This window comes from Vidua chalybeata, chromosome 7 (genome assembly GCF_026979565.1).
Source record: "Vidua chalybeata isolate OUT-0048 chromosome 7, bVidCha1 merged haplotype, whole genome shotgun sequence".
NCBI classification, from domain to species: Eukaryota; Metazoa; Chordata; class Aves; order Passeriformes; family Viduidae; genus Vidua; species Vidua chalybeata.
The window spans coordinates 28,838,428-28,860,748 of record NC_071536.1 but is presented as its reverse complement, the minus strand read 5'-3'; the positions used below and the strand labels follow the sequence as shown (position 1 = coordinate 28,860,748).

General features: G+C 40.2%; 1 protein-coding gene across 2 annotated transcripts in view; it reads left to right on the top strand.

Moving 5' to 3' along the window:
* MYLK (myosin light chain kinase) overlaps nucleotides 1-22,321 on the top strand; it is a 197,044-nt gene that overhangs the window by 71,018 nt on the left and 103,705 nt on the right. The window contains exons 3-10 of one of the 2 annotated variants that reach the window (XM_053947695.1): nucleotides 6,311-6,518; nucleotides 8,204-8,252; nucleotides 10,812-10,977; nucleotides 12,861-13,026; nucleotides 15,849-15,885; nucleotides 17,700-18,262; nucleotides 19,875-20,078; nucleotides 21,141-21,275. In XM_053947695.1, coding sequence (XP_053803670.1) covers nucleotides 6,311-6,518; nucleotides 8,204-8,252; nucleotides 10,812-10,977; nucleotides 12,861-13,026; nucleotides 15,849-15,885; nucleotides 17,700-18,262; nucleotides 19,875-20,078; nucleotides 21,141-21,275 — 1,528 coding nt within the window. Of the gene's footprint in view, nucleotides 1-6,310; nucleotides 6,519-8,203; nucleotides 8,253-10,811; nucleotides 10,978-12,860; nucleotides 13,027-15,848; nucleotides 15,886-16,608; nucleotides 16,640-17,699; nucleotides 18,263-19,874; nucleotides 20,079-21,140; nucleotides 21,276-22,321 lie in introns of those variants that run through there. The other variant, XM_053947696.1, reaches the window with a different exon arrangement.

The following is a 22,321-nucleotide window of genomic DNA, read 5'->3' as shown; positions in this document are numbered from 1 at the left end:
GCCAGGCAAGTTCTCTGTTTTAGAAGCAAACTTTTAAAAGGGATAAACTATTCTTGAGATATGGTTTGTGTGTGTTTAAAGTCTCAGAAGGAGCTTAACAATGTATCATGTCCACTTGCCTTTATCAAGAACATCTGCTGTTCATTTGTTAAAGCAAACTGCAGCTTGAGCATAACACAAGTTTTGTTACAAGACTTAAAAAGAGGCACACTGGCCAGAACCATGTTTCCCACCTGCGCTAACAGTAAAAATTAAATCTAAATCAAAATATAGCACCTATTAGGTGGGCTGTAGTTTCAACATTCATGTTGTAGTCTCAACAGTTTTATAGTGCTTCTTTCCTAAGACTGAAATTAAGAGTTCACAGAAGTATGAAATATTAAAACAAGAAGCAGCTTTTTTCTCTAGTTTGAGAGAAACACATCTCTGTCTACATGGACAGAGTACATGTTATGGTGTAGCATCCTCTGCTAAGGTCCCTTCACAAGTCTTTTGTTCAAGGTCCAGGGTCAAAACCCATTGGTTCTTGATTGAAGTAAAATAGAGGGCTCTGGCCCTCTGGTGACTATGGGAAACACCTCTTTGTTTGTAGGACCTAGGATGAGCCACATCCACAGAACAGCTGCTAATGTTTGGATTGAATTTCTTGGGGCTGCATGAGAGTCTTCAATCATGTGACCTTCAGAAGAGTCCATCTAAAATGTAACTTGCAATAAAGGCAATAATATTCTATTTTTGCTGATACCTAGACAAGGAAGAACACTAGGAAGAAGAGGAACACTATCCAGTCGCTACCACATTTCAAGTGTGTTATTTTTTTCCTGTATCTTTACTTTTTTGATTATAATTACACTTGCAAAACGTCTCATGCTATTTAATGGCGTTTCTTCTGCTGCTTTCTTGATACAATCTGATGGCTTATTACTCTAAGTTCTGCAAAAAGTGCATGCAGTTTACTCCTCACTAGAAATGAGTATTTGCTCTGCCAAGTTTGCAGGGAGCAGAATAAAGATCAGATTTTGTCAGACATTCTGAGTAGTTTTCCACATCTCCCTTGACGTCTCCTTATGGTGACTTCTAAGCACCTGCCAAAAGCAGATGTTTGGAAGCTCTGCTAACATCTGACAACTCTAGCTGAGGCTATCCTCATTTTATTCCTTTGCAACTTCTGATCTCTATGGCCTTTTCTGAGATGTAGAACCCAGAAATTACTGTTTTCCTCCTGAAGGTAGGCATGGAACAGAGAATAGGCTACAAAGCCTTCTCAAGCTTTCCTCAATTTCTGGCATTCATTAATGTTAAGATAGGCAGGCAGCCACATAAGCAAAACACCTGCTGTTCCTTTAAAGGAGGTGACTGCTGACAGATATCATCTACCAGCCCACTGGCTAGTTTATTTTGAAAGTTTATTGCTTGCCCAGTCCACTGTGGATGTGGGAAATAATTTATTCTCTTCTGCATTACAGGTACCTATATGATTAGAAAACATTTTGCATTTCTCATTACTGCCATTTGTCATTTATGATTTGTTACCCAGGTCATCCACACTTTATTTTTGTGTCGTTTTACTGCTTCCAGACATTACAGTCTAACTATGAATGTGCTAACTACACTACCTGCATGTGAATAGATAACATTTCTGTCTTTCAAATGTATTCAAAATCTATTTTCTTTAGATGTATTGAATCACCCAAATAAAACTGACTCTTTCATTCAATGATTGAGAACTATAAACACATAGGTCTTAATTCTGGGCTTTGGGGAATTAAGGCAAAGGTAGTCTACAGAAATACCAGCACAACTGAACACTGTGTGCTGACAGAATCTGGATGTTTTAAAATTCTGATTTCATGGGAGCAAGATTGTCTCTTGAGAGGAATTTTAGTCATTAGTGAATTAATATTTCAGTATATGAAATCATCTCTATGAAGGGAGTTATTTTGAATAACAACTTCTTAAGAGTTGTAACATTGCCAGTCTTAGTACGATTTTTGATGTGCCTGTCTATATATGATGTAATCCAGAGAGATTTTGCAACCCAATAAATCCTTTTGATAGCTGTGCTCTTCCTAATCTCAATGCCTGTGTGACCTTAAACTGCAAAATGGGACATTTATCTAGTCCTTAATATCAAGCACTGAACACCTCAGCCAGTACAATGGATGTGGTGCTGGAATATGTCATGTAATGTTTGCCATAATTTCTAATAGTCTGTAGGTGTTACTGTCAAACTGAAAAATATTCAGTAACAGTACACACCCCCATCAATGTTTCACACTTACACTTCGGTTTATTGTAACTCATGACTGCTTCTTTTTGGGTGCTGTGTGTTTGTGCTCATTATTGACCTCACTGGAGCCAGAGGCCGTTATTAAAAAGCAGAATATAAATTTGAAGTTAAAAACATAAGCCAAAAGGGTTAAAAGCCATAAGCCCATTACCTTAAACTGATACTGCAACTATGTTTAAGTAGGCAAACCTATGTTTTTTGAAATTGATATATAAACAGCTCTTTTATGGAGCATAGGTAGAACCCAAGTTTTAGAAAATATTTCCTGTGCTTTTGAACAAGAAAAAGGATGACTAAATATATTTGGTGTTTGTGGTCACTGTCTGCCTTTCAGTTTGTGACAGTGGGGAATAGTTTGTAGGGGCACATTTTCTAATAATTCTGTCCTTTACTGTACACCTTCCATGGATTTTTTGTATTTTTTTATTTTCTTTGGGAAGCTAGCACCATCCCTTTTCAATAGCATTCTCTGAGACCCAGATGTGGAACAGCCTGAACTCTGGAGTTTCACACACCACAGGTTCTCTCTCAGCTCTTTCCCCTTGCTGTTGATGCACTGTTTTACCTTACCAGACTTTTCCAGGAAAGCTCTAAGCACTTGAATGGTCCAGACAAAAACTCAAAACTGGTGTTTGTGCTAATACAATGTTTATTTGCTGCTTGCAGTCAATTTTCCACTTGTTATTGTTGTAGAGCAGGTAAAGAGAAGCTGCAGCCTCGCTGGGACCGGCAATACTCACACAGGCCAAGTTGTAAATAAGGGTTATAGCATGCTGCTGCTGGGCATTAAATAAGCAGATAAATTTCTCTTTGCTGTGGATTTATTCAAGGCAGATGTTTTTAGTGAGCTCTGGAAAGGTTTGGAGGAATATAAAACCTGCTGCAGTTCTGGAATTGATCCATGAGGATCAAAATCTGGTAACCAGTGATTTGTTTAAGGGTCCCTGACACTTTTATGGCATGATCATGTTTTTCAGAGAGGGCTGGCTCAGTTTGAAACACATTCCAAACCCAAACCTGAAATAAATCCTTGCAACAGAACAATTCTGTAAACTTCTGCTTTCCCATTTTTTCATTTATGACAAAAAATTCAATAAAAAAAAAGAGTCATAGTTTGGGAAGGGAATGACTCAACCTTTTGAAAGGAAATGGAATGCTGATAGTCTGTGTTTGTAGCTTTTGGTGTGGCATTTCCTCAGGGTAGAGATGTGGATGAACACATTAATACAGACAGAGCAAGTACAAAACAAAGACAGAGAAGAAATGGAAAAATACTTAATGTAGCCTCAGCCATGTGATCCTGGAAGTACATACATAATGGTCTATCAGAGCTTGAAGGGTCAGCTAAAAATGGCCTTGTGTGGTCCAAGAGGGACTTAAGAATATTGTAAAACAAAATCGAAAAGGAAAACGGGTATTTCCCATTGTTTTGACCCCAATTGTTCCCTGTTACAAGTGATGGAAGGTTAATGCTTGAGGCCTTTGGAGCTGGGTTGAAGAATTCCATTAAATCACCAGAAGAAATTGTTATAAACTGGGAAAAAAAAAACCAGTAAATATATTAGGTGATGTGTAATTGATGACTTTCTTTTGCAGGCCAGAATCTCAGCAGCTGTAAACAGATGTGGCTAGATTGATGCTAGTAAAGAGGCTGTGATGTGAAGACAGAACCACTGAAAAGGTGCTTCTGTCTTCACATCAATTGAAGTGCTACTCTCCCATTTTACTGTACTGTAGGTACTTGATACATCAGTGTGAAAACAATTTTGCCTCAAATATTTTAAGTAAATCTTAATATCCAGTGAAGCAAAAATGAGAACAAGTAGCTCCGCTCTAATATACTCCCTGGCTTTGGGTAAATCACTTAATCTCTCTGTTGGTTTCTTAATCCAGAATGAAAACACAGGTATGAGGGCATTGACAAGTCAATAGTAAGAAAGAGTAATTTGGTGCGAGTCACTTTCTGTGGCAGTGAGCACATTATCAACTGGAGTTAGAGTATTGTAACAATCTCATATTGCTGTTACACAACTCCCTTTTTCTGAAAATGAAATGTGCTGAGAAAGATATTCCTTGGAGCCAGCACTCTGAGTAAGTACTAAATCAATATGCTGGAGTAGGGTGAGGGGTCTGGGATGAGAAGGAGCTGCTGTTGATCAGAAAATACTGGAAAAAGACATAAAGAGCTTTAGAAAAATGCTGTGTCATTTTTAAACAGAAGTCAGCCCCCCATTGTGCAGGATCCCACAATTTGTACTTCATGGAATATGGCTTTTGCTTAGTTAAAGATAGATTAAAAAAATTTTTGAGAAATTATACCAGAAGTGGAAAGTTTCTCCAGTTTATTCAGCATATTCAGCTTGTGGCAAATGTTAATGTCCTTAAATATTGAGTAAGTAGTGCCAGGGAGAAGAGGTCACCACATCACTGGCAAAATTAATTTGTCTGAACTGGTATCCCAATATTTAAAGGAAAGAGAAAAAATTCTGACAGCTGTAGGTTTAGCTGCAGCAGATGAGAAACCCAGCTGGAGTGAGGTGGAGCTGGATTAAAAATTAAAGGTTTTTAAAGAAGAAAGCCTAAAAATGGGTAAGGCTGGTTGGCTAAATATTGTCATTTGCAAAGTAAGTGCTGTGCAGTCAGAGAAAGAAGAGCTGAAATGAGAATTGGAAACTGAGAGGAGAATGCTGGGAGAAATTTGCCCAAACCACAACCAAGCCTTCTTCACTTCAAGACAGATCATCAATATTTTGCCCACCTGGAGGTTGAAGGGACTTCCTGCTCAGTTGCCAAATTTTGATATGTAGTTCAGAAGGCTACATTGCTTCTTTCCCAGTGAGCAAACACAGCCATGACTATTACTCATTCCAGCTCATCTTGATTCACTCAGTTTCTTCATGGCTTGTAGGCAAAGGATCAAAGAGTCAGGAGATGGAGAGCTGACATATCAGAGGGGGGATAGGAAAGGAGTACTGCAATCAGGAGTTGTTATGATGACTTGGCAAGCGAGCTAACAATTAACACATTCTAAAGTGACCCTCAAAGATGATGGCATTTCTCACAAAGCAGAGGAAGAACCTTTGCCTGAGTAGTTTTTTTTATTTGGTGGAAACTGGTGTATGTCTGCTTTCCCCATTTTTTTGCAAAAGAAAGTCACAGATCCTCATCAAGTTTCAAGAGCTCAATTGCAAATCGATAACTCAGTTCTCAGTTACACCAGCCGAGGATCTGCCTGTAAATCTGAAGGTATCATGAATGCCATAGGAGGCAGGGATATACCAGTGTGGTTGTTATTTAATGAGAAAAGGACTGGTTCATTTTGCTGAAATTTCTTCCTTTGGGTAGACCAGGAGTCTCTTTAAGTTGAGCTGAGTCACACACAAATGTGTGACTATATGTAGGTGCTTATAGTCCTCTCCTGCCATAACATGAGAATGACCCTTAATGATGCTTTCTCAAATTGCACCACCTTATCTTCTACTTCTAAAGATCAAGACAGAATTTGGTATGTGTCTGCATTTTTTGCCTGTATATTGTCAGGAGCTACTATGTCTCAGCACATTTGAAAACTAGATGGCTGAGTACAGATTTACATTATAAGCCAAATCCTTGGCAACCATGCTAAAAGTATTTGGTCCAACAGCCTTGCACTCTTGCACACTCAGAGGTGTAGTAGCATTACTGCCCTTTTTTTGAATTTTTGAGCAGTAGGGACCCAGGTCTCAGGATTTTTCATTGGCACTCTCACTATTTTTGCAGAGAAACCATTCTAGTAGGAAATTTTTCTGCATGAGTATCTATCTGCCTGACTTATGATTTTAAGTTTGGCTTATCCAAGAGTTTTTTGCATTTCATTATCTTCTGCCATTTGGCTTGCAAAGAGTATGTCTTTAACAGATATATTAAAGAATATGTGTCAAAAACTCTCCACTGCATTGCCAGATGTCCAACATTTCTTCCTGATATCATCATTTGTTAAGTTTACCTGCTTTCTCCACTCTCTCTCTCACATCTTACCAGGTCAGAGGCTACCCTGAGCCACAGATCACATGGTACAGAAATGGGCATCCCGTCCCAGAGGGAGACCATTACGTTGTGGACCGCAGCATCCGGGGCATGTTCAGCTTGGTCATCAAAGGTGTGCAGGAAGGTGATGGTGGCAAATACACCTGTGAGGCTGCAAATGATGGTGGGATTCGTCAAGTGACCGTGGAACTGACAGTGGAAGGTCAGAAGATTCTTAAACTGTTGTTTTGGTGATTATAGTTTAAGTAAAAGAGCAAGGTGTGCTAAACAGTCTGGTTAAAATCACAACACATCACTTTTCATTGATGCAAGAGTAAGGTTCATTTACTGCATTTCACAGGTTAAGACATTGTGCAGGGAGCTACATGTCTACAGTTAGATAAAGTGTGAGTTCTGTTTCAGGTGTGGGTGATGATGTGCAGGTAACAAAAGTCCTAGCTTTAAAGGCTTTGTTCTAAACTTTGTAATTTTCATGGAAAATTACCACTCAGGACAAAAACTGCGACGCTGCATGCCTGGTTGTAATTGCATGCTTAATGTCAGACAGGAAACAGCCAGGATCAAACCCAAGAATTTTTAAGAGCACATCTGCATATTAGATAGTTGCAAACTGCCAAATTTAAAATTTAAAGAGTGACACAAAGCCAGGGAAGGATTGAAATCAATTGTACTGCTTCTCCTCTTGCAATTTGGTCATATTAGAGACCTGTTGAATATCAAAACCTCTCAGGTCACAACTTTGTCTTGAATTCTTGAAGAAAAGAAAAAATCTGCAGCAGTCCTGAAACTGTCAGTATTTGGATTTATTCAGAGTCAAAAACTCTAATATACTCAGAGTACATACTGAAATATGCATAGATCTGACATGATTGCTACTGCCTTCTGTCACAAAAATTATGTGAATTATTCTTCCCCTTGTTTTAAGTTGTGACAGTCTTATGAGCGACAATTTACATGGAGGTGAAGGATTTTTTAGAAGTCATTTTCATATCAGTTTTTCTGACCTGGTTTTTGCTGCAGTTCAAAACAACTTTGGGGCAGTACCCAAAGACTTAATTTCTCTGACTGTAAGAATTATATGGTCTTTGTTCTAAAATCCCTTTATCCATCAAGATAGCAAAGCACAGGGGGTTTGGGGCTTTTTTTGTTTTCTGTTCTCCGCAAAGATAAGCACACATGGGGCTGCCTGCTGAAACGAGTCACCGAAACATGACCTAATCTCTCTATCTGCATGGCTGTCCTGTCTGACAGTGATGTGGACTCTCATAAGGCTCTAGAACAGGTGTTTTTCCCCGGCCCCACAGATGTGTGCTCGCTGCTGCTGCTGCTGCTGCGGGTGTCCCCGGCCGGGCTCTGTGTGCGGCAGATGGCGCTGGGCTCCTGCGGCATCTCCCTCCTGCCACGGCAGCGAGGGACCACTCCTGGGGCATCTGCAGCAAAGGTGCTTCGGGCTGGCACAGGACTGAAAACCCAGCCAAGTAAAAACCTATTCCGCAGTCTGAAAACCTCCTGCTATCTTAATTTGAAGTACTGGTGCACTGTAGAAATTAGACAGTGGTCATTCAAAAAAGTATTTTTTCATTAATAATCTTCAGCATTGTTACAACTGAGGCTGGGGATTAGACAGCAACTCTGCTAAAGCTTGGTTTTGAACTTGGAGAGCCTAACTTTGAACTACAGATGACATAACCTTATACTGCAGGTGTTGCATTCTGCCTTTTTATTTCTAACCTGGAGAAATGCAAATTTACATAGTCTTTGTTATCACTAATTCCCAAATTAGTGATAATTGACAAAACTTTGATAATTAGTGATAAAAATTGATAATTAGTGATAAAGTAATTGACAAAACTTTTGACTTCCTGTCTTTCTGTCTTATGCTTACAGGAAACTCCTTGATGAAATACAGCCTGCCATCCAGTGCCAAAACCTCTGGGTAAGCAGTCTGCTGGCTTGGATATTGTTTAACAGATACTTAAGTATATTTTGGTAGGAAAACAAGTAAAATTACTCTTTCTAAAAGTCTCCATTTACCCCAAGCAGAGTAGCTACTGTGAGAGCTGCTGGCTAAGCAGAGTGCTGAGGCAGTCAGGAAGATGCACAGCTACTGCTCCAGCACACTGACTGAGGAATTAATGTGGCTGAAAACAGAACATCCTGCTGATGCCTAAATATTGCACCCTCCTCTGCTGTAATTTTGCACCCTCTTCTCTGCTCTCTGATATTCAAGAATCCTTCTCCACAACTTCCATGAGCTGACAGTCTCTTTTTAAAGCCAGAGCAAATACTGCTTTAGGAGTCATCAGTAAGAAATAAAAACAAGTGAAATCAGCATTCTTGCACAAAGAATTTAAATATTTCCAAGCAACACAGTGGGTAAACTGTAGTCCAGAAGAAATAATTGTTCTGGTTTGAGTAACTTTACCAGGAACAGTTGATGGGGTGATGTAAGCTGGCACACAAAAGCCTACTTGTACTTTCTGCACTTCAGTAAGCATTTACAATTACGTGAATGTCACTGTCTTGAAAGCCTCAGGCCTAATTCTTCCAACAGTTGAATTAATTTCTTTATAAATAGTTTGAATTTAAGCAGAATTTTCTCTGACTTATATCTCTGGCACTGAGTCACTCTGGATGTAGGCAAAAATACATGTTCTGATTATGTTAGTGATTAAAATACAGACAGTTAAAACTGGAGTGTTTAATTTCATAATTGATATGAAAATTGTTTATTTTTTAATTTTAAAATTAACAGATTACAACACTGAAAATGGTAAGTAGAACTGAGTAATCAGGATACATGATTTTACATGATAAATTCTGTATTGCAAATTACCTACACACATACACACAGGATAAATAATCAAACAAGAAAGAACACTTCAGGTTGCTGTTAGGTTTTGTTGTATACTCAGACTTTAGAAAGCACTCTCCTAATCCATTGTATTGTATACAGCTAGAGTGATTGTCCTCACTTTTCATGCTCCTGTGTTTTCCTCCTATTGAATATTAATAATTCTATGGTAAGAGAAGGGAGAGGAATAAAAAAATTATACATTTTCATGTGTTCATATCTAGGAACCAGCCATAAAGCTCCAGGCCAGCTAGTAGTTGACTTTCTTTTAATTTGTTATGTGTACAGATATATAAATATAGACTCACCACCTAAAGATGGTTACTAAAAGACTTCTTTAGTACACATTTATTTTCTTCTTTAGTGGTAGTATGAGGGAGAAGATGTTAAAAGCTATCAGATATTTAATTATATGATAAAGTGCTTTTCATTTTAGCATGTTACAATCACCCTTCTCTCAATATTTTCTGGTCCTCTTACCCATGTAAATCCTTTCATTATGGTATCATCTCTTGCTTAGAAACCTGGAGCTGCCCATATGGCAACCACCATGTCTTGGCAGCACCTTGGACTGAGGCGATGGGGTCTCTGTTAGTATCTGACACCTGGTAGAAATGCTGAGGTACTGACACATCTTACTTGCATGTGGTAAAAGGCCATCTGGAAAAGAAGGCCTTAAAAATTGTTCCATTTGCTTGAAATTAAATGTTAAAAAAAAAAAAAGAGGAAAAGAAAAGAAATCACCATCTGCCATCTGCTAATGTGTCTTTGTTGTACCAAGGCTTCAGAGCAAAGAGTGAGTGTGTTCCCTTTGACATTAACAGACCTGAAGTTGCACCTTTTTGGTTTTTTTCATGCTATAATGCTGTTCGATGTTTTATGTTTTATGGTTGTGTAGCTGTTTACAGTTTTGGACTGCAGTCACTGATGCCAATTTAGTTTCATCCCACATGTCATTTCCCAGGTGTATCAGCCATGTAGGTAGAGCTGGGCATTTACACTTAACAGTAATTCACCTGGGACAGGCATACTTTGGTTTTCTGCCCTCTTCATATTTGCTTTAAAAACATTGTAGCAAATGAGGTTACAAATAAAAGTCTTCCCCAGACTAAAACTATTTACCAGGACATGTCAGAAATGTGCAAAACCAAGGTGCTGATTCATAAATCAGAAATTACTGTACCAATTGCACTCAAGAATGAAACAAATTACATTATAAAAACCTATGAACAGTAAACGAGTTTGCACAAATAAACTCCTAGGAGGCAACTGAAAACCAGAAAATGGGGAAAACTAAATGCATGCAGTGTTTCCTATCTTTTGGTTTTCCCAGCTCTGCTTATGAACAACTGAAATGGTCCCCAAGATCTGCTCTGTGTATGCCAGATGAGGGTGCATAACATAACACTGTTTAGTTGCATGTGGAATCAAGAGCAGTCATCACCAGCATTTCCATTTCTTCCATGGCCAAGAAAAATATCGTGCAACTACAGTCTAGTTTGCCGCCAGTGATATACCCTTGTTGGCAGACCACAGGTCTGAAATGCTTCCTGACATGTGCTCTAACCACAACAGCTTCCAGCTCTAACCACAACAGCTTCCAGCTCTTCTGTAAAACCAGAATGTCAATTGCCTTTGCAGGGCAAGACTTGCTGTTCCATCTGTGGAGCAGAGGCCAAGCATCTGGGGAGAAAGTCCACCCAAGTTTGCTACAAAACCCAGCAGAGTTGTTGTGCGTGAAGGCCAAACAGGCAAATTCTCATGTAAAATAACAGGACGACCTCAGCCTCAAGTAACTTGGTTTAAGGTATGATTTCCCCAAAAGCTTATGTTTTCCTTCTCTTTTGAAATTTTGTGACTTGAAAGGATGAAACGCACATTGAAGTCTTAGGTGTCTATGTCCCCTTTGGGCATACACAAGATTTCTAAACACATTTTCTTTCTTTGTAAGGAGAGAATTTTCAGGTGAAATTAGGTATTACACTGATTGGGCCATTTTTACTGAAACTGTCAGTATTTTAGAGAATTACAGTTACTTTCTTTGATTTGGAAGAGCAAATATTTGACTGCTCTGGTGGCATCCTGCTCCCCTCCACCCTTCTACAAGGTAATGCCTTATATAGCGAACAGAAAAAAACAGAACTCTTATCAATGCTTCTATTTTGTCTTGATATCTCCAGGTTGGGGCGGGGGGAAAGAAACAAAAAAAAAATCCTCAGAAAACTTCTCAGAGAACAAGGAAATGCTTCCAAGTCATTGTCTGCTTTATTCCAGACTATCCTTGTCTGTAATATAAGGATATCAGGCTACATCCCCAAACAGGCAGCCTCTTGCAGTAGAAGTGCTCCCTGACATCTCCTTCAGCTAGGGGCTCTATCTGGAGTCTGCCTCTCCTTCCAGGTCCATTCTGTGGGACCTGCTGGCTCTCTGGGACTCTGCAGTGCAGCTGCTCCACCACAGTCTGGTTCCTGTCCCACCAGGCTCACTCAGGTTTTCCAGCCATGCAGCTCCATGCAAAACAGGATTTGTCACTCAGTTCTCTTTGTTCAGGGCTGTATGCTAAATGGCAAGTAGGGAGTACCAATTCAGCAGTTTGCATCTACACTTTGGTACTTCTCCATACATTTTCTTTTGCAGTTTGCTGGAGGTTATATAAAATATTTTACTATTGATTGTTACCTTCTATATCATGGAAATTAACTTACATATCTGCTGGACCACATCTGGCTACTGTAGAACCAATAGATGACCACCTTCCTAACAGCATGGAAGCTTTATCAAGAAGTAAAATAGCACTTTTCAGAACTAATTATTAAACCTGTTTGTAAATATCTGACTCTGCTTATTATTGTCTGTATAATTTTCTTACTTGTTAAGTTGCAAGGAGCAGAAGCTTCTGTATCATTACCAACCCCTAGGTATGAACTAGCTTTTTAAAATTCCATTAGGACCTAAAGCACTCAGATAGCAATAAGTTGGTAGACTTCAAGAATGACAGTATCTGTAAATACTGTGATACTTCTCAAATGTTTACTGCCCAAGTAAAATAGTAGATTTGTAGGCTTTCCCTTCCTAAACTTACGATGGGAGAAGCTGTGGTATCTGATAGCAAGGCATTCATTCTTAATGGCTGATGCTGAGGCAAAAGCACTGATTTGCTCACAGATGAGGTATTGGTCAATTGCTTTGTAGAATTTAAAGGCAAGGATTGTCATTGTGATCATCTAGTTTGTGTAACAGAGCACAGAACTACACACATTTCTTCCTGCCTCAAAGCCATATCTTTGGATGTAACTTTGGAGGAATAGAGAACTACTCTCCAGATTGGAAGCTTTTGGTTAAAAGCATTTGACTTCCTGGAACAAACAGGAACATAAAACTGGTTTGAACCCACATACAATGAAAAGAATTTTTTCAAGGAATCTGGGTATAATAAACAGGGAAAGGCCAAAACCAAACTGAGATGAGTAGGTGGCAAAAGAGAGGAAGGAGGAAGCCTCCTGAAGATGTTAATTACAGAATTTTGGGCACAATTTATTCTTTTGTTTATACCATATGAGTATTATTCCTAGAAGGAATTTGGCTAAAGGATAGGAAAAAGGCAGTTTGACCTAATGTTTTACTAAAAAATTCTTGCTCCCCTTCTCTTGGCAATAGCTACTGTCTCATGGTGCCTTGTGATGTTTGCAGGGTGATATTCAGTTACAGCAAAATGAGCGGTTCAACATGTATGAGAGAACAGGCATCCAGTTCCTGGAGGTCCAAAATGTTCAGCTTGCTGATTCAGGAATCTACACGTGCACAGTGGTGAACAGCGCTGGGAAGGCGTCTGTGTCTGCAGAACTCACCGTTCAAGGTACAGCAAAGCGTTTGCAGGAGAGAGAAAAGGAGCCACAGATATTCTGTTAAAATGTCTCTGGTTGTGTTCTTGATGTTTACAAAAAACATTCGTTTCTTCTCATTTTCTTCTTCTTTCTTTCTCTCTCCCTCTGTTTGTTAAATGATGCTGTGATAGCTTGGAGCATGCTACGGCTGTAAAAATTGTGTTGGTTCAATGGAAAAAAAGGCAATCCAAGTGCTTTGTAACAGATTTCTTTAAAAATGCCTTTTCACTTCTACTGTGACTTTGACTTCTATGTTTTGAACATTAATTTGATTTTCAGCAAATGGAACCCAGCACTTGTCATTATAATCAGTAATTAATTTTGTATTTGTTGAGTACTAGCACCAGATGCACATTTATACCAACTCCCTTATGGGAGGCAAAATTCTATCCATATTTGTAGAACTAGGAAAGTAAAGTAAAAGAGCATAATTCTAAATTATGAGAGAGAAAAAAAACCTATCTTAATAAGATTAAAATTCAGTCTTCTCAATTCCCAACCCAACCTATTTCACTGCTTGTTAAGGCAACAAATATATTTGCCCAAGTAGAATGTTCTACTTCACACATGCATTATCATATACAGCTCATTTTGCAGTTTGATGCTTCTTAGGGTGCCTGTTGCATCAGCCTCAAAATCATACAGCCTTCAGCAAGCACACTAAAGAGGAAGTTCCTCAGTCAGTGGGTAAGCAGTCACTGGACCCAATTAAATAACTAAATCCACAGCTGCTGGCTTCAGCTGCAGTCATGAGCTCAATGGGTTACATATGCACCCAGCAGTGAGTTTTTGTTGCAAGACTTTTAGTTTCACATCAATGCTGTCATTCTGTAAGGTATCAAGAACATAAATAAGAAATGGATGTACTTTTGGGATGCTCAGAACCACAGCTGACCTTTCTACAAATTAAAGCTGTACTTTTTATCTGTAAGTTCCTATCTGATGAAGCCATTGTAGAAGCTTCTACAACAGTTTGCCTCTTCAACAGAGGTTGTACAAAAGGGCCTGTTTCTTTCAATAAGTCTTTTATCTAAACATAAAACTCCATTCCTAATTGCTCTCCCTGGAGTGGTGAGCTTTCTGTTCTGTAATGGCTACATCTGCCTTGAGAGATGATGCAGAACTGGGGTCACAAAGTCAGTTGTGGTATATGTTTGCTTCAGAGGCTGACCACATCTCTGAATAATCCATTCTTTCTTGGATTAGTGCAGGTCGGTAAAAAGGGCACTCTTTTGCAATGCTCTTGATTAATTGGATGATTCCATTTATCTAACCTCAATAAATAATACCTAATTCTTTCATTATCAATTAGATCAGGTTGCCAGAGTTGCTACAAGATGTTAGCAGACAATCAAGTGGCTCAGAAGTACTACATGTTCTTTCAAAGACATGTAATCTCATATATAGATATTTTCCTCCAATAGCTCTATGTTTTCCCTGAGTGGAAGGTGAAGAGGGAAGAAGAAATATTCTTTTAATAGACAGGGTTGCATGGAATTGTCTTGTCTGCAACCAGTAGTTACAAAGCTTCCTTTTCTGCATTTATCCAGTCTTTTCAGTTTTAATTTCTATATTTCTGTTACTGTTTGACAGGTTTATTGAAACAAGGTCAATGGGGTTTTTTCCCCTCTCTCATCTCAACTTTTGTTTGTGTGTAAATAGATTATTTTGGTCACTCTGAATGTCATAGCAAGTCCAAGCATTTAGATGTGAATTTTTGCTTACAAAACACAGTGGAGATGGGGATATTACCCATCACATGATTTTGTCTTTTCCCTGAGGCAGAGACTCTGAAAGCATTTTTATGAAGTGCTTGTTGATGACTTGAAAGATTTTTTATCTTGCAAATTAATTATTACATGTCATTCTACTGTAGTTTCTAGTCTCACAGCTGGCAACAGCATAGGTGCAGCTTTGATCTGACCAGGAGAAAACAAATTCCGTCCTGAAATCTTACTTAGGGGGTAATGGAGAGATGTGGTTCATATTTGACCTAGAATGGCATTTCTCGCCTCACAACTATTTATCTCGTGCTGCCCCCAAGAGAAACAAACATTGTCAAGGTTTTTGAGAACTCATGGAGGATTACAAATCAGGAGAGTGATTGTGGGTCAATATGTGCTCCGTTTTATTAATGCAGCTGATGAGTTTGCACCTTGGCAAATCAATATAACTCAGCCATGGTCCCAGATTTCCTGGTGGTGTTGCAAAGTGAAGAAATGTGATGCATTCGCTTTTGAGTTGTTCATGTTAATCATGATAATTCTTGCTACACAGCAAATGGGTTGTTAAACGTTTACAGGTGGGTCCAGGTTTTGGGAGGTTTTACTCCTGTTGACTTGGTTCTGTGTTTTAGCCAGATGACTGCTGCTGTTTCACTGTGAGCCTGCTCAGGTGTAGGACTGATCGATGGTTTGTCTTTCTCTGCCTCTAAAAACTCTACGGCATTACCATAAGATTTGATAAGCTGCTTCCCAATTGGAATCTCTTCCATACATCTCTCCCCCAACACAGAGCTTTTGAGGGTCCCTGAACCTTTAATTCTGCAGGGTTATGAGAATATGATGCAGCAATGTCTCAAAATGGACCAAGACCTCTTTGTGTTTCAGCTGAGCAGCTTCCTGTTGTCTGTATCAATTTCAGGTGTGGTGATAGTCAATCTTGACTTTAATGCATTGAAAATTTGAAGAGTGAAGGTTCTTAAGTATATTTTTTTCCTTAAAATCTTCCAAATTTTTGGAATTGTGCACAGTATTGTGTGTTTAATTTACCTCTTTCTTCTTTTATATTTCAGGTCCAGATAAGACCGATACATACACTCAGCCACCTTGGTATGTTTTTACTGGAGTATTTTCTCAATTTAATTGCAGTGCACTGATTTTGGCATTTACTGCATGTGCTTTCTTCACAAAGTGATACATTTTTGGGGGTTCAGTCTATATTTGAAAGTCAGAAAATGTTTACTTGGAATAAAATTCTCTCTTGCTGCCCGATTCAGCTGTCCTGGTAGACTCATAGGAAATAGTTGGTGGAACTGGTGGTAACATTATGAATTACAGAGTTCTGGTCTGGTTCAGAAAAGCAAAATTTAAAAAAAAACCAAGCTATGTGAGCAGAAATTGTATGCTGTACCAGAGGGTCTTCATTTTTGGAGTTAATGTTGAGTGCACCTTGTCAGTACTGAGCTGGTTGTTCTTACCACTAAACATGGTACGGCCATGGTCTTTGCTGCTGTCTGAAAACACATACAAAAGTATGGGGGTAAAGTAACAAGAAAGAAAAAAAATATTTAGGCCTTTATCAGGATTTTTAAAATTAAATCACAATCATATTTTTAATTATATTACAAAATTACTTTTCTTCATTAATGGAAAATGCAAGAATGAAAAGTTCAAGGCTGTCTGGGTAAGACACTTTCATGAAGGCCAGTTGCTTTTAGTCATTGGGATGTTTAAGCTGTTCTCACATGCCCTGGATGAGATTTCTGAATGGCATGCTCACACTGTCCTAACTGCAAAGTGGAATTGAAAATCCTGTGCTATTCTGTTTTTCAGATCTGTGTGATTTTTAGGAACATACTTGAAAGTAAGTTTAGTGTAAATGAAACTGTGCAGCACTGGAAGCAGAACTCCCCATGCATGTGGTTCTCCAGAGCAGTTCTGCATCCTCCATCATTTATTTACACACACACACACACAAAAATAGATGTTTTGTAAATTACAAAGTCTTACAGTTGTAACTGCAAATCTCAAACAGTACATCAAACTCTGGCTGAAGAAAAGTACCCCTGTAAATATCCCAAGTCTCCCCAAGAGAATAAATTAATGGCACCAAGTGTAGCAAAACAGGGCTGGGCTAGAAATTACTGCCCTTATTTCAGATGTGTTCCAATTCTGCCCTGGAGTAATTCTGTGTGAGTGTTAGATACAGACAATGCTCTACAGGTAACAGCTTAGGGATCAAGGCAGTCACCTTCAATGAAGGAGGCTTGGATTCAAGTCCCCATTTAGTCAGCTACTCTAGTGCTCCCAAAGTACTGAGCAGCAGATCAATCATAATTCTGAGAAACTCTTCCTAATAAATCCATAGCTGATATTGTTACATCCAGTCAAGTTTTTAAGGTGCCGACATCCCTTCTTCCTCCCCGAGACTTTGGTCTGGTTTCCTATCAGTCCTGTTTTCAAATTACCTGAATTACAAGACACCATACTTAGAATTAGTAAAATGACTTCACAATTTACATTTTCATTTCTATTTAGGGAACTATTTTATGTGACATTTTGAGCTATTTTATACATGACCTCAATTTATTAAAGCATCAAGTAGTATTACATCATGGTCATTCAGATCTCATGTAATTGCTTCCCATCTAAAGCAGTGCATGCAAGGTTAATGTCTGACTCACAAAACATGTTAGAACTTGAGCAGTGGACTTATATCCAGAAATTCCTGAGTTGCCATAGTGTCTGAGCCCTGATTTCATCTTCAAGTCTTTGACCCATCTTCTTGATCTGTGTGAAAGAATTTAAAGGTTAATCCATTCACCTTTTTGCTGAGGGCTTATATATTTATGTAATTACTGATAATTATAATAATGAATCTTTATACAGTGTCATGTATCTCCAAACTTCTCATTTTCCTTCAGCATGCCACCAAAACCAGCCACACTTGCTGTTAAAGCTGTTGACAATTCAGAATTCAAACAGGCAACAAGCAATGGGATTGCTAAAGAGCTGAAATCCAGCAGCACAGAACTCATGGCTGAAACCAAAGACAGGGTGCCAGCAAAGAAAGAGTCCTTTTACATCACCAGAGAAGCCAAAGAAAGTAAGCAAGGACAGGACCAAGAAACCAACACAGAACATAAAGAAGGAAAGAAGGGACCTCAGGTCTTGCAGAAAACTTCAAGCACCATCACACTACAATCTGTCAAACTGCAACCAGAACCAAAGGCAGAATCCCAGGCCCCTTCCATCAGACAGGGTGAAAACAGGAAAAGGGGTGTGCAGCTCCTGATGTCAGCTCAACAAACTCCACCTCCTACAGGGCACGGCATTCCCAGGACTAGAGAAGCAGAAAACAGGTCTGGAGCTCAGGGGGCTGTAATGGAGGAGAAGAGGGAGCCCCTGGGAATTCCCCCTCAGTTTGAGATCCATCCGCAGAGCCTGCAAGCATCAGAAGGCCAGGAGATTAAATTCAAGAGCAAAGGTAAAGGGATGAAAATTATTGGAGCCCCTGGGTTTAGTCAGAAAGGGTTTCCCTTTCTATGTGTAAAAGTGGAAAGCAATTCCTGCTTCTTTGAAGGTTGCTCTCCTCCTAAAGCCTTTTGGAAACAGATGCAGAATCCAGTGCTGTTTCCACAACACTTAGTGAAATGTTCAAACCAACCTATGCCATAGTGTCCATTTCCTCTGTCATCTGGGGTTTCCCCAGATGTAACCAATGCTGCTTCTTCTAGGAGGTAGCTTTAGACCCTCTTATATGAGGGTACAAGAGAGAAAATGGATGGCACACTTTTCCAGAACTGTAATTAGTGACACTGCCCTTGAGCCAAAAACAATCAGAGGAGAAAACACAATCAGTCACTTCATGTCCCTAGTGGCATCTATTTTTATGTCTCATATTTGGTCAGCATTATCTCAGTGCTTCCTAACAGCTGAAATGATAAAGTAAGAATTAGAAGGGAGGTTTAGGGTTTGCTCCACAGAATATGAATGGGTTTTAACCTCTTAGAAGAGTAATGAGAGTTGCATTTTGCTGAATCTGGGTAGTAGATTTGGAATACTTCTCTTTTTTTTTTTAATTGCAATTTGAAAAAATAATCTGGAAGCATTTTTCTGCTTTTTTTTAAATAACATTTACACTTCAAAGTGTTCACAGAAATGAGAAAGAAATTGTTTTTCTTTTCTTTTCAATTTCATTTCTTGATGAGCCTTGCCCCATGAGTACAGAATATAATTTCTATCACAAGTCCAGAGCGTTTGGAGTGGAGAAAAGATTCCAAAGATACTGGCACATTATGAACATTTTATTTTTCAGGTATATTACTAAGAACATGAATTGTTTTCTGTCAGAGTATTTCACACACTTTGAAACCTTTAACTAATTCATGACCCTGTTTGGTGGGGAAACACAGCCCCTATGACAGATAAACAGGGAAGCTTTCACTGAAGCCAGCGAATGCCTTTTTGTTTGGCTTTGGACCCAAAGCACAAACTCTTACATGGAAGGCAGGGTGTCTGCAGGGAAATCACAGTGGGACGTCCCTAATGCACTTTAGTAAGTAATCCAAGAAACTCTCCTGGGAATCCTCTCTGCAGATGGTGACCAGGGTTGCTTTCACTGGCCCTTCTCCCTGCTCATGCAGCCTCACCTCAGGCAGGCCCAGGACTGTATCAAGGTGACTTTTGAGTATCTCCAGGGCAGGGAAAGTCCACAACCTCTCTGGGCAACCTGTGCCAGTGCTGAGTAAAGAAGGGTTTGTGTTTGAACAGAACCTTCTCTGTTTCAGTTTCATATCCATTTTGTCTGTGATTTTTAGAACAACAGTTTTCAGCCAGAAACTTTTTTTCAGATATGGTTTTACATGTTACCAAGAATTTGTTATTTTAAGAGATGGACTGGCCAAGAAGTTTTAGAAGATCAGAAATATCAAACTTTCTGACAACAGTTTTGTCTATTGCCCATTAAGTTTTATAAAATTGTGTATGGGTAAAGTGTACCAAATTTATACTAAAATAAATAGTACTAAATAAATATATACTAAGTAATAATAATTATGAATACTTATTCATAAAAATCCAAATGTCTTATTGTCCAGTTTCAGGGAAGCCAAAACCAGATGTGGAGTGGTGCAAAGAAGGCCGACCTATTAAAGCTGGAGAAGATGTCCAAATATATGAGGAAGATGGAAATCATTGCCTATGGATAAAGAAAGCCTACTTGAGGGACAGTGGATCTTATAGCTGTACAGCAGTCAACCCCAAAGGCCAGACTTCCACCAGCTGGTTGTTAACTGTCAGAAGTAAGTTCTTGTGAGCCCATTTGCACTTTGGAAACTGTGGCTGGGCTTTTTTAAGATGGTGGTTAATACATAATTTTTATTTGACTTCTCAGTGCAGGTTAATTCTGATTCCTACCTCTGTGAATAAAGTGGTGTGTGAGAGCTGGCAAGCCACTTTCTGCATCAGTTTCCCTTCTGACATATTGTGGGTTTTGTTGTTTGTACAGCTAAAACCATCTCAATACATGGTTTGCACACAGGGAGGCCTATTCTCTACTCAGGTTTCCTGTTCATGCTTGTATTTAATACAGCCTGTCAGTGGGTTTATTGTTGTTCTGCATTTAGTTTTTCTGAAGTTGCTTAGCATTTCTGCACCCCAAATTTGAAATGTTTTTTGAGTACAAACCAATTCTGTGCAGTAGAGTGAATAAGAAGAAAGGGGAAGGAATGAGAATTATTATTTGCTAAATTCAAGAACATGTCCCAGTAACAAATTATTTTAAGCTTGCCAGCAGTGTCTTACTGATCTGATTGAAATTTTTGTTGGGTCTAGCAAATCCTGTCCTCAGTTTTCCTAATGTTTTCACCTGGTTTTAAGTTTTGTTCTGGATCCATGTTCATGCAATTTTTCTCTATTTACTGTGCCTGAAGTTAAACCAGGATACCCAAGATAATTTCTTTCTGTCTCATGAGAAACCTATAAACCGCATCCTTAAGCCACACTGTTTCTCACTGGGAGAGGGACTGGGAGAAGACAGACAAGAGGAGAGAATTGTCCATCCTCTTCTTTGTGCTGAGCTCTCTGCTAATATGCTAGTGATGGGCTGCAAATGATGGATTCTGGCGTAGGAAATCACCACCTAAAACAGAGCTTGAAGCCCAGCAATGCCTGCCTAGGAGATGAGAGAAGAATCCCTTCTTTATACCAGTCTGCTGCTCAAAATGGTTTCTATCCCCCAATAAAACATTTCACCATGGCTAGCCCAGCCATGTCATCTAAGCATACTTAGAAAAAGGCTCTAAGTGGTAAAGCTAATTTCATCAATTTCAGTTAAAGGAACTGTTTTCATTTTGCTTTTCAAGGGCCTAAAGTTGAAGAGGTTGCTCCTTGCTTTTCCAGTGTCTTGAAAGGATGCACTGTGAGCGAAGGGCAAGACTTTGTGCTGCAGTGCTCTGTGGGAGGGGTCCCTGTGCCCCACATCACATGGCTTCTCAATGGTAAGGAATCCCCTGCTCTGCAACACCTGCATGAACGCACTGACACCCCAAAGCGCGCTAAATCACCCAAATACAGCCCGCTGGAACACTTGAGGAAAACCCTTTACAGGAGCACCGAGCGCACGAAGGCGCTGCGAACAGGGGCTGTGCGGCCGCAGTTCTGCAAAGCGTCCAGCAGGGGGCGCTGGTGGCACGGCTGTGCCAGGTCAGTTACCTGGGCTGTGTCACACGGCTGTGCCAGGTCAGATACCTGGGCTGTGTCACACAGCTGTGCCAGGTCAGTTACCTGGGCTGTGTCACACGGCTGTGCCAGGTCAGATACCTGGGCTGTGTCACACGGCTGTGCCAGGTCAGATACCTGGGCTGTGTCACACGGCTGTGCCAGGTGAGTTACCTGGGCTGTGTCACACGGCTGTGCCAGGTCAGATACCTGGGCTGTGTCACACGGCTGTGCCAGGTCAGACACCTGGGCTGTGTCACACGGCTGTGCCAGGTGAGTTACCTGGGCTGTGTCACACGGCTGTGCCAGGTGAGTTACCTGGGCTGTGTCACACGGCTGTGCCAGGTCAGATACCTGGGCTGTGTCACACGGCTGTGCCAGGTCAGACACCTGGGCTGTGTCACACGGCTGTGCCAGGTGAGTTACCTGGGCTGTGTCACACGGCTGTGCCAGGTGAGTTACCTGGGCTGTGTCACACGGCTGTGCCAGGTCAGATACCTGGGCTGTGTCACACGGCTGTGCCAGGTCAGTTACCTGGGCTGTGTCACACAGCTGTGCCAGGTCAGTTACCTGGGCTGTGTCACACGGCTGTGCCAGGTCAGATACCTGGGCTGTGTCACATGGCTGTGCTGCTGCTGCTGGTGACATCCCTGTGCCAGGTCAGTTACCTGGGCTGTGCCACACAGCTGTGCCAGGTCAGATACCTGGGCTGTGCCACACGGCTGTGCCAGGTCAGATACCTGGGCTGTGTCACATGGCTGTGCTGCTGCTGCTGGTGACATCCCTGTGCCAGGTCAGTTACCTGGGCTGTGCCACACAGCTGTGC